Source organism: Octopus bimaculoides, chromosome 1, assembly GCF_046866305.1.
Source record: "Octopus bimaculoides isolate indiv1 chromosome 1, ASM4686630v1, whole genome shotgun sequence".
In the NCBI taxonomy this organism is placed as follows: domain Eukaryota; kingdom Metazoa; phylum Mollusca; class Cephalopoda; order Octopoda; family Octopodidae; genus Octopus; species Octopus bimaculoides.
This window is the reverse complement of record NC_142928.1, coordinates 120,808,069-120,823,420: the sequence shown is the minus strand read 5'-3', so window position 1 is coordinate 120,823,420 and position 15,352 is coordinate 120,808,069. Positions and strand designations below refer to the sequence as shown.

Genomic DNA, 15,352 nt, shown 5'->3' with positions numbered 1-15,352 from the left:
AAAAATCACTTGAGTAGCTCAATTTTCCCACTGTTGGTTTTAGAATTTAAAAAAATCATATACATATTATATAATACATAAATAGTATTATATATATAAAATGCATTGTATTTATGTATACTTAGCACACGTAAATACAATTATAAAGGTAATAATATCTGTATATTTGCAGAAACCATAAGAAAGTAGTATGTACCTCTTTTCTGAATCCTAGCTGAATAATGCAATAGAAGGAATATGGTTTAAAACTGAATGTTGAAATTGAAAAAAATATTAATGACAAAGAAAACTAAATGCAGGAAGATCTAAGTTGAGATAAGCTAATAGATAAAGAATTTGGCTGATATGAGAATCAGTAAGTTTACTGAGGAGAGAAATCATCAACTTAATTGATTAAGTGAGAGACTATCTACATGACCAAGAAAACCAACACATACAGTTCACAGCCCTGAATACCTATTAAGGAGGCTGACAACAGCCCACTATTGTACGTACATATTCAACATGATGAGGAATTTCTGCTCTTATGACTTTTTAGAAATCATCAAAGGTGTTTTTACAAAATGATGCCAGCAAATATTTTGAGTTGTATCTCTTGAATATAAAATAAAAATGAACTAAATAGATAACTTACTAAACAAAAATGATGTGAATTTTTTTCACAAATCAACTTCATGCCATATTGGAACGAAATGCAGAAATAACCTAGAGCTCTTTTATGTGTTGTAATTGGTAATTCTAATCTCAAATTTAATAATAATAATAATAATCCTTTCTACCATAGGCACAAAGTCTGAAATTTTGCAGGAGAGGGCTAGTTGATTACATTGACCCCAGTGCTCAACTTGTACTTATTTTATTGGCCCAGAAAGAATGAAAGGCAAAGTCAACCTTGGGGAATTTGCACTCAGAAATGCTGCTAAGTAAAGATTCTGCCAGTTCACCACCTCAATAATGATAATTCTTTCTAATTTTGTCACAGGGCCAGTAATTTCAGAGAGAGGTATAATTGATAATAATGAAAGGTATTATCTGAGATTAAATTTTATGCAGCTAACTAGATCCTGTTATTACAGGATCTGATAGAATAGTTTTATTCAATGAAAAAGAGACAAGGATAATGCTAATCAAGATTCTTCTTACAAGCATCAACATTCTTCATCTCAAGACTGAAGAAGAAATATTAAATAGTAAGGTTAATTCCAATACTAGCTTTACTAAGGAAGAAATGGTGAGAAGTAGGTGACAACATAACTGACTATTAAAGATGGTTAGTATTCTGTCTGCTTGTCTTCATGTTGAGAAAGGAGTAATTTGCACTAACCATCCTGGCAGAGACATTACCAAGATTAGCCTTGCTCTGACACACTGAAATATTTCAGGATATAAACAATCATGAGAAGATTCCACAATATCATATATAGTTGATGCTGAGTTTTGAATTCTGAGCAAAGAGGTACATAACCATCATTTAAAAATAATAACAGTTTCTAACTGAGGTACAAACCAGCAATTTTAAGGGGGAGGGGCTAGCCAATAACATTGATCCCAATACTTGACTAGTACTTTATTTTATTGACCTAGAAGGGATGGAAGTCAAAGTTGACCTTGATGGGACATGAATTGAGAACTTAAAGAGCTGGTAATACCAAAAGGTATTTTGTTCAACGCTCATCAGATTCTACTATCCACCACCCTATATGATTATATTTTAAAACAATAATATTAATACTCATAAGCCTATTGAATACAGAAGGTACTAAAATACATCAGCTCAGGAACAATTGGAAAGATTATTCTATAACTGTTGTTGTTATCTAGTCATAAATCAAAACAGAGTAATATTCATTAAGTATATTACATAAATTCTAAAAAAAGTTCACTCAAATAGGATTTCACACAATACAACTCATATTCAGCATAAAGTTGGTATGGTACAGACTTTCAATTGTTATGGCATCATTCAAAAGGAAATGGAACATTACACTCATCATGTAGAAGTATTATTTTCAAATATTCTGCCAAGGAAACCAACCAAAGGAAATGGTTTTTGCATTAAATAGTGATTCAAAACTGTAAACAGAGGAATTGAAGGTGTTCAAGATTAATTAAATCATAAAAAGCAAAAACGAAATTGTAGACTCTTGTGCAATGTGCATGAATTAAGTCCAGATCTCAAGCATTTCTGACAGTGGACAATCCTAACAATAATTATTAATGATTTCTAGTATTGGCATAAGGCCTCACATCTGTAGGGCAGGAGGGGTATTGTCAATTTAATCTCAAGACATAGAACTTAGACAACAAAATGACATAAATAAATATTACAATGATTTCCTTTATTACCACATGGCTTATAAAGGAAATTAGTTGATGTAAAAAAAATTCATTCTAGCTTGGAACCAATTGCACCATATCCATGAACTATATACATCATAATTAGGGAGCAGACATGAACTATGCTGCTTAAACATGCATGTACAAAGAAATTAGAATTTTTTACGTTACACATAAAGACTTTGACATGTAGCTTACACACTTGGTACCATGCCAGTGCAGCAGGTGAAATATATTTGGAAGAACTTTTTTGAAATTTAGAAATAATTGGCAGTGACAAGAAAAATATCTGTAGTGTATGGAGTGAACAACATTCAAACTCTCTAATTCACATATTTTTACCCAAATTCTGTACATTTATTTGATTTCACATTTTCATAATTCACACTTTGCTTAGAACTTCTTGAGCCTCAAATGAAACAAAAAAGAAAGGAAAACGATGATGCTTATGAGGATGACCCATAATAATAATAATAATAACAAAAATAATGGTTTCTGATATCAGCACAAGGCTTGATTTCTGTGGGATGAGGTTTAGTCAATTAAATCAACCCCAGTACTTGAGTGGTACTGTCATTTTATCAACTCTGGAGGGATGAAAAGCAAAGATGACCTTGGCAGGATTTGGAGTTAGAAGATGAAATGCTGTAACCAAATACTGTAAAGCTTTTCTCCAGTAATCTGACTATTCTGCCATTCCACCATCCTAATTAATAATAATAATGATTTCCTTCACAAATATTCATTTAGATATGAAGTTGCAATGTCCATATTTTCCTCAAAGGTACTGGCAAAGTGAAACAGCTTTCGACCTGGAATCAAAAGCACACCACACACCAGTATCCATCGCAACAATAATTTTACATCCATAATTGTTACTATAACAAACAAAATAAACCCTAATAGATAAAGCTAAGGGGGGAGAGAGAGAGAGAGATGAAGTGGAGAATGCATTAGAGAATTACTGAAACTAAACTTGTAGCAATCTAGTCTAATCCTTGAATGAAAGGTCCCAACCAATAACAGCATTAAAAAAGTATCACAATCAAAATAAAAAGCTAAAAAGAAAGAAAAAAGTGAGTGGTGGTGGTTTTAGATAAGGTTGGAGTATTAGAGGTGCTAACACAAAACAGTTGTGAAAGATGATCAAGAGAAGAAAATAGAAGTCCAAACTGATTCAAATTCAAAGGCTTTAAAAGAAAATGATAAAACTGTACAGATGTCGAATCATTGGTATGTTCCCTTATTTTTAACACAAATATTGGTTAGATTATTTTAATTTATTTATATTCATGTAATTGTACTTCAACATTTACACTATACCGTTTGGTTTGTTCTTTATTTTCCTTTTTGTTTTCTTATTTTTCTGGTGTTTGTTTAATTCTTCAATTTTTCACATTTAAAACAATGTTTTGATATTTCATCTAAATAGAAATGGTAACTGTTCCTGTGACTCACATCTCTATATTATTACTTTCATATATTTTGCATATTATTTTATTAATTTTAATTTCATTATTATCATGTCTTTTTACATTCATTGTTTTTTGCTTTCTTCCAAGATAGCATGAGTTACATAATTCTGCAAATTTACTTTTCATGCACGAATGCACACTCACATACACATATGCACGCACACACACACACAATGTTTAAAACAAGTGTCTTTAAAACTAGATACCTTTTCTGTTACTAAACATTCAATGTGAAAAAGGTGACATGCTTTTTTATTATTTTTGTTTTGTCAAATTTAAATCAACTGAAATAAGTATTATATACAGCACATATTATCTCACTTGCTCCAGTCAACTTTATTTAAAAAAAAAAAGGACCCATTACTACTTCACTATTGGTTTGAATGTTAGAAATAACAGAAGTTGAGGTGTAAAAACATTACTTCAACAACTCCATATTTATGAAAATATCAAAATTTGTAGAGACACTCTCTAGTACCCTGCAGATTAACATAGAAAGAAACTTGGATATAACATTTAAAAAAATGCTAAGTGTTCTTTTCTTTTCTAGGTTTTGGGTAGGTATTCTTTCTCGTGTTACCATCTACAAATTTTAAAAAGAAAAAAATGGCAAGGCAAAGTCAGTCCCTATCGAAGGGCACGGATTATTCTATATGTTATGAATCCAAAACCAGTTGCCACAGCCAGACCAATAGCTGCCTTTATAAACAACTTCTTATCCTTGTTGTAGATGTTTTTCAGGTATCTGAAATAAGAAAGAAATATTTTTGAATACAAAAGTTATGAATATGCATGAATGTATTTAAAAAGAAAATCCCTCCCCACTTCACACACACATACTCTAACCCAAAGTTTCAGTTTATCCTTTAAAAGTTATCATTGTAGACTACTTCATAACTATGATGCCCACATGACTGGCTGGGCATAACAAATTTAATGTGATGGTAGACTGTTGTACATTAACTATTGTACAAAGTCAACAAAGATATATCTACTTCAGTTTCTAAAGGTATTATAACTTTATCCCATTCCCAGATAAGTAATTATAACAATAAAGTGGGATTCTTTAAATGTAACAGAATAACGACAAACATAAAACAGTGTGTAATTCAGTCATTTGGAATTGATATAGTGTACACTGCATGTCATCAATGATAAAAGGGATTGACATCAGGAAGGGAATCTGGCTGCAAAACAGTTTCAAAGAGTCCCATCCAGTTTATGCACCAATGGAAGAGTATAGGCATGAGAATGATGATGGTGATGATAATGGTAAAACATTGATATTTAGACATTACTAACAAGACGTACTAAGCAGTACATAATTTATGAGTTCAAATTTCCTTATATGCTTTATGCAAACAAACTGAAAGTAGGCAATACTTTATAACTTCACACTCATTATAAATGCACAAATCATTACAAAGCAAGGTAGGAAAAACAGAAACCATTTTCTAGATTCAAACATGACATGTTTATAGGATTAAAATATATTTGATGAGGTTTGCCACTCTAATATACACCATCTGAGAAGAATTAATTTCATTAAAAAGTCTTTTTTTCTAATTTACCATTTACATTAACGTGAGTATATAAGAAAGAGGTAGAAATTGTGTGTGTATTGCTGGTGTCAAGTTGTGGCCAATGCCAGCGTCGCATAACTGGCACCCATACTGGTGGCATGTAAGAAGCACCTTTCAAGCTTTGGGCCTCATGGAGGCAATGTGGCCAATGCTGGTGTTGTGTAGCTAGAACCTGTGCTGATGGCATGTAAAAAGTACCTTTTGAATGTTGGGCCTCACAGAGGCAATGACAAATGACCGAGACTTCCAGCAATATGCCATGCTTGAATAGAAGACCCATGAAGCCAAGTGAAATCGTAGTTGTGGCAGATACTGGTGTCACGCAAATGGCACCTGTGCTGGTGGCACATAAATGCACCCATTACACTCTCAGAGTGGTTGGCATTCAGCCATAGAAACCATGCCAAATCAGACTGGTGTTTGGTGCAGCCCCTCAGCTTCCCAGCTCTGGTCAAACCAACCAACCCATGTCAGCATGGACAACAGACATTAAATGATGATAATGATATATATAAAAAAAAAGCTCTTGTCTTTCAGCTTTAAATTACACAACAAATATTTAAGCATTTGATATATTGTTATATGCATATTAAATCATGTATATTATCTGATACAACATTAGACAGTTGTACTATATCTAATGGTAGTTATTACTAAGAGTACTCCTTTCAGAGAACATCTGAAACTATTGCAAAGAAAGGAAACCATATAAATATATAAAAAATGAAAAAAATCTCAATTCTAAATCACAACTTCCTTTAAGATGGTAACTATTTTGTCACAACTCTACTTTCTATAACTGGCAGAGACAGGTTAGAATAGGTTACTGCTACATCTATGCTAGATTTCAATAGCTCAGCATTTTCAATGTGGAATCATATTCATATGGAATGTAAATTACTCTACCAAATTTACTTTTGGCATAGTTCTCATGATCAAGTTCATCCCAGAAAGTTCAGATCTTAAGTCAATTTGAGTTGAAGCCATTCAATCACTTCACTTTCAGTTAGTATATTGAACTTCTGTTGGGACAACTACATCAACAACAATTTGTGTTGTGTTTACTACAATTCTACTTTTCATAGAATTTAGATATCAATTTTGACAGTAGAAAAATAATTATGACATGTAAACTGAGAAGGTGACATGTTGTCTATGCAACTGATACTTTTTACAGCATAAACAAAATGTATTTAAGGTCAACAGGGAGATGAACTAGTTTCTAAGAGGCCAACTCTAAGAAGCCTGCTTGGAGTATTTCTATATGTGAAAAGACAAGTGGAAAGTGAGAGACAGAAAATCAAGTTGAGAAAGTAGGCCACAAAACTAAGAAATAACAGCACATACATCAACCTTAGAAAACATGAACGTTCCATATCAAAAAACAAGTGAATGGTGTCAATTTTAATGCCACTGGATAGAAAGACAGAATAATAATGACAACGATGAAAAAAGAGAACAAAATGAATGGCAGAAAGAAAGGAAGAAATGTTAAAATGTTAAAGCAGAATCATTCTATAAAAAAGAATGTTGACACCACTTTCTGTCTCTCTCTTTTACTTGTTTCAGTCATTTGACTGTGGCCATGCTGGAGCACCGCCTTTAGTCGAGCAAATCGACCCCAGGACTTATTCTTTGTAAGCCTAGTACTTATTCTATCGGTCTCCTTTGCCGAACTGCTAAGTTACGGGGACGTAAACACACCAGCATCGGTTGTCAAGCAATGTTGGAGGGACAAACATAGACACACAAACACACACACATCATCATCATCATCGTTTAACGTCCGCTTTCAATGCTAGCATGGGTTGGACGATTTGACTGAGGACTGGTGAAACCGGATGGCAACACCAGGCTCCAATCTAATTTGGCAGAGTTTCTACAGCTGGATGCCCTTCTTAACGCCAACCACTCAGAGAGTGTAGTGGGTGCTTTTACGTGTCACCCGCACAAGGGCCAGTCAGGCGGTACTGGCAACGGCCACGCACAAAATGGTGTCTTTTATGTGCCACCCACACAAGAGCCAGTCCAGGGGCACTGGCAACGATCTCGCTCGAAAATCCTATGAAGGCCAGTCAGGCGGTACTGGCAACGGCCACGCTCAAAATGGTGCATCCCATGTGCCACCCGCACAAGGGCCAGTCCAGGGGCACTGGCAACGATCTCACTTGGCTTGCCGGGTCTTCTCATGCACAGCACATTTCCAAAGGTCTCGGTCAGTAGTCATCGCCTCGGTGAGGCCCAATGTTCGAAGGTCTTGCCTCACCACCTCAGCCCAGGTCTTCCTGGGCCTACCTCTTCCACGGGTTCCCTCAACTGTTAGGGTGTGGCACTTTTTCACGCAGCTATCCTCATCCATTCTCACCACATGTCCATACCAGCACAATCGTCTCTCTTGCACACCACAACTGATGCTTCTTATGTTCAGCTTTTCTCTCAAGATACTTACACTCTGACAGGTATGCACACTGACATTACACATCCAGCGGAGCATACTGGCTTCATTCCTTGCGAGCTTACGCATGTCCTCAGCAGTCACAGCCCATGTTTCACTGCCATGTAGCATGGCTGTTCGTACACATGCGTCATACAGTCTGCCTTTTACTCTGAGTGAGAGTCCCTTTGTCGCCAGCAGAGGTAAGAGCTCTCTAAACTTTGCCCAGGCTATTCTTATTCTAGCAGCTACACTTTCAGCACACCCACCCCCACTACTAACTTGGTCACCCAGATAGCGGAAGCTATCGACTACCTCTAGTTTTTCTCCCTGGAATGAGATAGAAGTTGTTTCCTGTTTGTTTACAGTGTTTATTGCACCTGAACATCTGCCACATACAAAAACTAACTTCGTAGTTAGTCTGCCTTTGATATTGCTGCACCTCTTATGTGTCCATAGCTTGCACCGGGTACATCTTACAGAGTTACTACCTACTCCTTTTCTACATACTGAGCAGGGCCATCTACCTGAAGGGGTTTGTGTTTTATCTACCTTCCTACTTATTAGGATTTTGGTTTTTGCTAGGTTGACTCTAAGGCCCTTCGATTCTAGTCCTTGCTTCCACACCTGAAACTTCTCCTCTAGTTCTGATAGTGACTCCGCAATTAGTGCAAGGTCATCAGTATAGAGGAGCTCCCAGGGGCAACCTGTCTTGAATTCCTCTGTGATCGCCTGGAGGACTATGATAAATAGGAGGGGGCTGAGGACGGAACCTTGGTGGACCCCTACCTCTACTCGGAATTCATTACTGTACTCATTTCCAACCCTCACCTTACTGGCAGCATCTCTGTACATGGCTCGCACAGCTCTCACTAACCATTCTTCTATCCCAAGTTTCCTCATTGACCACCAGGTAAGGGTTCGGGGGACCCTGTCAAAGGCTTTTTCCATGTCAACGAAAGCCAAGTACAGAGGTTTATCCTTGGTTAGGTATTTCTCCTGCAGCTGTCTTACTAGAAATATGACATCAGTAGTGCTTTTACCTGGCACGAACCCAAACTGCATCTCATCTAAATTGATTCGCTCCCTAATTAGTTGGGCTATGACCCTCTCCGTAACTTTCATAACCTGATCTAACAGCTTGATACCTCTGTAATTATTTGTATCTAAAGCGTCACCTTTACCTTTGTAGCAGTTGACTATGGTGCTGCTACACCAGTCATTGGGTATGACTCCTTCGTGTATCACCTGGTTCGTAATACGGGTGACTAGGCTGTAGCCAACACTGCCAGATATTTTGAGCATCTCTGCAGTGATTCCCGATGGGCCGGGAGCTTTCCCTGTCTTCATACTCTTAATTGCTTTATCTACCCTGGTACTGTCAACTCGGATAGCTGGTCCCTCTGTTGGGTCGACATACGGCAGGCTCTCTTTCTCCCATTCATTCTCTTTATTAAGCAATCTATCATAGTGGCATCTCCAGACCTCTTTCTTTGCAGCCTCATTTAGTGCAAGCGTACCATCATCCATGCGAACACATTTCTTTCCTACGACATCACTATTCTCTCTCCTACACTGTCTTGCAACACGAAATACCTCAAGTATTTGGTCCTCACGGCACAGAACATTGGCAAATCTTTTCTTATCTGCTTCCCCTCTGGCTAAATAAACCTGTCGCCTAGCTTCCCTTCTGGCAGATTGGTACAATTCCCTGCTACCACCGTTCTTCCAAGCCTGTTTCTTTTGTCTAATAGCCCCATACGACAGGCTTCTTTCAGTTTCCGTCTACCAAATCCACTCATAAGGCTTTGGTCGGCCCGAGGCTATAGTAGAAGACACTTGCCCAAGGTGCAGTGGGACTGAACCCGGAACCATGTGGTTCGAAAGAAAGCCTCTTACCACACAGCCACTCCTACGCCTCCTTAAAAAAGATACTAAATTTGGTAAAAGGCTATTTAGGAAATAAGTACCAGTTAGATATTCAATATACGTTTAATTTGAAGCGAACACTTTAAATCAATATACAATTAGATTGTATGAAAAGCAGCTTCTGTTTTGCTTTGTTCAAAAGCATTTTTAAACATCAAAGCTAGAATGTTATTAGTAATTCATTAACACAGCTTATAAAGTGAGTTAGCAATACAATTAAAATAGACAAAGAAAACAAGCTTCATCAGCTATTATACTAACATACGCTTAACATTTGAAAAAGAAATATCTACACAGGTATAAGAATGACAACAAATACAATAATTAAACATTTGTACAAACAACAGGTAAGCTCTAAAGTTATGCAAGCAGGGAGGAAATTAAAAAGAATACATACAAAACAGAAAAGCATTTCAGGTCAATAAAAATAAATCCTATTTTTGGAAGAGTCATCTTTGACCAAAAATTAAAACACCAGCACTAAGAATTATAATTATTAACTTAAAATGAAAAAATAAGTGAAAATGATTTATTAATAATCAATATTTTACTAATAGCTGAAGGATGAATGGCAAAGTCAACCCCTGTAGGAATAAAATTCTGAAAATATTCTGCAGTGATGCAACCATTCACAGTCCTAAAGAAATAAATACTACTAATAATAATATCATTGAGTGTTTTAATTATTGATGAAGGTGATTCTTCCAAAAATACAACTGATAAGGGATTTCTAGGTAAAATTTTCTTGCCAACCATAAAAAGAAAGACATTATGCAATAGAAACATATTTGACTAAATTAAACATTTCCAATTGATTAAAAATTTAATTAGAAGGGGAGTAGCAACATTTTAAACTAGTAACCATCAAAAAAGGAGAAATATGATTTTGTTGTTGTTGTAGTTTATTATTTACTAGTATTGATTTCTTAATAATAATCAAAATAACATCAAAAGAATAGTAATAAATTAACTCCTAATATAATGATTTTAGTCAGTAATATAAATTTATAAACTATACTTTTATTCAATCTAGATTTAGCTATTTCATGAACTTTTAATAAGTAAAAGACCAAATTATGTTCTCTGGACTTGATAATATTGTCCCAAAAAGTTTCCAGAGTAAATCTACAAATATTAAAACACAAATATATATATATATATATATATATATATATATATATATATATATATATATATATATATATAACAATAAATATTACACTGATGCAGTTGTGTAAACAAGCACTACCTTTCAGTTAAAACATGATGTGAAAGATCATATATGACAAAAAAATGAAGTATAAGAAAGTGTGTGTGGTTGTGTGCATGCACTGTATTGGAATAAACTGTAGATTTAAAAAATATAATAGTCCTGATGAGTGACAACAAGAGAGTAGAATCAACAATATTGTGGGAGAAAGAAGTGTTGTGAATCAAAGCAGATATTTTAGATGTGCAAAGGAGAATCTCTCTGAGTTCAAAAGTCAAAGTTATCCTACTTTTGAGAATACAGGTGGAAAGGAAGCCAAATTTCCAAATGAGATGCACTGTAGGGAAGAAGAAACAACCACAGATCAGGAAAGAATTTTAGATAATGAGATAATTAGATGTGGATCAGTTTTGGGAGAGAAACGATTTCAACAGATATTTTAATTTACTTAACAATACAATAAATATTTAAAAGATCAATATCTAGTTTACCTAAAGGATTTTTCAGCTAAATTTTTTGATATTATCATTGACTTAGATCAACAATATTTTATTAACTGAGATTATTCTTTTTGACATCTGTATATTACAATATATTTCTATAACCTACTAGCAGAAGTGTGTGATAGTCCAAACCATTCCTTACACATTTGTGAAGGTGAAATATAATAGATAGTATTCAGTTATAACAACTGACATCAAAAGTTAAGAAGCATTATTTAAAACCCTATATTGTATTATAGGGTCTATTTGATTATAAGAATCATATATTTTACTTAAAACAGAAACAGTAACTATCATGAAATAACCATCTACAAAGAGAAATTTCAATTTTATCCAAAATTTAAAAAAGCTTTTAAAACAATAAAATTTTTATAATTCAACTTGTACTGTTTCCACAAACCATAAATTCAAACTGAATACAAGAATCATATTTACTATCAAGACAGTGCAAGCTGCTTAAAGTCACTAATACTTCTCTAGAGTAAATATATTTTTCAAACAAAGCTCATGCAAAACACTTGACACAAAACATACAGCTAATTTTTTACTACATTTCAATCTGAAACTATATCATTTAAGAACAGAAGTTTAATTTTACTGATTCAGTTTAGATGAAAACAATCTCATGCAATATTCAAAACCTTGCACTAAATTCAGCAGATGAAATTTTTATTGTACCATAAAATATAAAATATAATGAAAATTAAGATTTATTATCAACGAAATTTGAAGTATAATAGCCTATTACTTGCTATAAAGTAATACTTAGAGTAGCAAATATTTTATAATGTGTCCACATCTAAAAAAAATAACTAATACAGATAAGAGACCATAGAAAACAATTATGAAGATGGTTGTAAATGAATAAATAAAAAGACCTAAGCTGAAAGCAAAAAAAAAAAAAAAAAAAAAAAAACCGAACTAAGTGATTAATCAAAATTCTATTCTGTAAATACAATACAAGGGAACTGAAGTCATAAGAATTTGCAATTTTAGTTTAAAACTTAAAAGATGATTCCTTTTCAGTTAGGATAATAATATATCTATTCATTAGATTAATATCACAACAGAGCTTTGAAAAGAAAAATAAACATTTGCAATATTTCATTAAAAGACTAACAAGTTTCTGATATCTAATGGTCAAAGCAAATTATTTTCTAACTCATCATAATGACTCTAATATCTTATAAGACATGAATTTACCTTTATTGTCACTAAATATCAACTTTTTATTTTCTACTGAATTTGATGATGAATATAAATAGAAACATTATCTAAACATCCAAACAAAAGATAAAAATCAAATCAACAACAGTTTGAAGATTTGCTACAGAAATTTCCAAGAAATCATGAAGTATATATTATTCTTAATGGTTTTGAGAGAAAACTATGATTCAATAAGGAATTTTCCTTTTCTCTATGGACATTCTTTCTTGGCTCATTATGGGACTTTGTCAATTTTCTCTAATTTCCAAAGTTTTATTAAGGAGTTCTAAATATAACCTTTCCCTTTACAATTCTTAAAAGCTCTCTTAAAGCAGGCTTCTCATGGAGAGGTAGAACTGACCAAGTTAATGTTATGCTGGATTACTACAGTAAAGGTTGATGGTGCATATCATATCATATATACCTTGTGGTCAACATATTTAATTCTTGCAGGTCAAGTTTAGCTTGCTCTAAACACAAACTTTAAATAGGTACAGTTCTATGCTGTAATCCATGTATAATTCATAATTTATTAACTTACTCTGCTGAGCTGAAGTTCAAGGTGTTTGGGTAAAGTCACCAGAATGCTGCTCAGTACTATCTCAGACTAGCCTTTCCAATCAATTAGCAATTCCAATAGATCAAGGGTTCTAGTTTTGATTAAGAGTTGTACAGAATGGCTGATATGCAACAGTCCATGTACCACTGTTAGGTGGATATATACTGATCTTTCCTTTATTATTAAATCTGATTATGTAATGACTGATTTGCAAAATATTTTATGCAAAGTTCAACTTATGACATCCAGTCATCTACTACAATGGATTTCACAACAATGACAGTTTAAAATAAAACTAAACTTTCATATCAGACACAACCCAAGGTATATGACATTGCTTGTTTCTCAATGAGAATCCCACTAACTTCAAAATTGTCAGCGATTTTAATTACTTTCAGTAGTTCTTCTGATATGACACTTTCATGATTCTCTTTTATGATGATTTAAGGCTCTAACATTTTTACTTCCAATATGCTGCATTTATACATGTATAAATACAGGAAAATTAATTAAAAAAACACCAGAATCAAAACTGGAGAAGAACATTATACACAAGTTTAAAAAAAAAAGGATAAAATATATTATTGATTATTTTTTTAGGCACAAAAAATGGAGGTTGCATTATATTTGAGATCACATTGCCCTCAAGTAAATATGGTTTGTCATATAGTTTCTTATAAGTTAATAAAAATAGTGAATTAATCAAAACAATATGTGGTTTATATTTTCAATTGTTACCCATAATTACTATACCTTTTGTTGTTTCTTATTTCTTTTTAATTTTTTTGAAACAATATTCATAGTATGATTGACTACAAAGAAAATGAATGGAAACTTGTACCCCACATACACTTTACTGTTGTTGTTTTTTAACAATAACTCATAACATCCATGGAGATTGAAATCAGGTGATAGTAAACTTGCAGTAAACTGAGCTTAAAACTTGGATTCACTTCTCAGTTGATATTTTCACTTCATATCACTAACAACAATGAGAACATCATCTCAACTCCCTTTTGCCTTTTTGTTGACAATAATTCTGTAGTCTTATTTAATTGTAGGTGCTGTTTACAATGACACTGTGACTGTGTAAAGGAGCTGGTGCACTAGACTGATTTTCCATTACTGTCTCCAGAAAGATGCAAAGTGAAAAATTCGGTGACTTATCTTCATTAAAATTATTGAAATATTGAATACAAGAGAATGAGGTTCTAGATTTTTTTGAGCAAATGGCAAAATATTTGTGTCTCTCTCAATTCAGTCAGTAACATAAAACAGTAAGAACTGGGATTGTCAGAAACATCTTTCTACTCTATGACTCTTAACTTAAATTTTAGTTGAAGTAAATTTGTTGATCACGAAAAACCTGTTACTTTGATCAATAGATTTCAATAAGATTTGTCTACTTTGTCTCTTCTATACTTTTGTAATGAAACTTGATCACAGTTCAAGTTAAACATACTGGCATCTTCTTCATATTCATTTTGTTTGAGGCTCGTTCTAAAAGTAACGCAAAAGTGGGCATAACGTTTTATTAACTGATGTACGTTGTTTAAATTGCACATGCTGGTAGAGTGACTCTACCTCTACACAAAAATACTAATGAACATAGTCTTCGTCACAAGTGATGCATTTGCACCATTGATGAACCCAAATCTCAAATCCTCTTTGAAAAGACTCAGGTCTGCTTTGTTCTAGCCACTTCTTCACACTTTCACCTCCTCTATGTCATCAAATCTCTGTTCCCAAAGACTGTTTTCCATTGGACTGGACAGGTGGAAGTCAGTGGGTGCCAGATCTGGGCTGTACAGTGGATGGTGACCAATAACCAGCCCAATTTACCAGTTGCTGGATGTATTACTGAAAATGGGTGTAGTAGAGCATTGTCAAAGCGGATATGGATCGTTTTCAGATTCTTGTTTGCTTTCTTTTTCCTAATCCCTTTTCTATGCTTTTTGAAAGTCTTTGTGTACTGATTACTGTTCAAGGTCCTTCCATGTTCAAGAAAATCAAGGAGAATGACACCCTTGTCATCCCAAAAACAGTGACCATAACTTTCTGCACCAATTCCTGGTTCTTGAATTTCATAGACCTTGGAGGAAACGTGTGGTGCCAT

At 33.9% G+C, this 15,352-nt stretch overlaps 1 protein-coding gene across 2 annotated transcripts in view; it reads right to left on the bottom strand.

Moving 5' to 3' along the window:
* Positions 1 to 3,598: 3,598 nt before the first annotated feature.
* LOC106871508 (mitochondrial Rho GTPase 1) overlaps positions 3,599 to 15,352 on the bottom strand; it is a 94,392-nt gene continuing 82,638 nt past the window's right edge. For both annotated transcript variants that reach the window (XM_014918007.3, XM_014918008.3), the window contains one exon: positions 3,599 to 4,557. In XM_014918007.3, the coding sequence (XP_014773493.1) occupies positions 4,440 to 4,557 (118 nt within the window). In that variant the 3' untranslated portion in view covers positions 3,599 to 4,439. The remainder of the gene's footprint in view (positions 4,558 to 15,352) is intronic.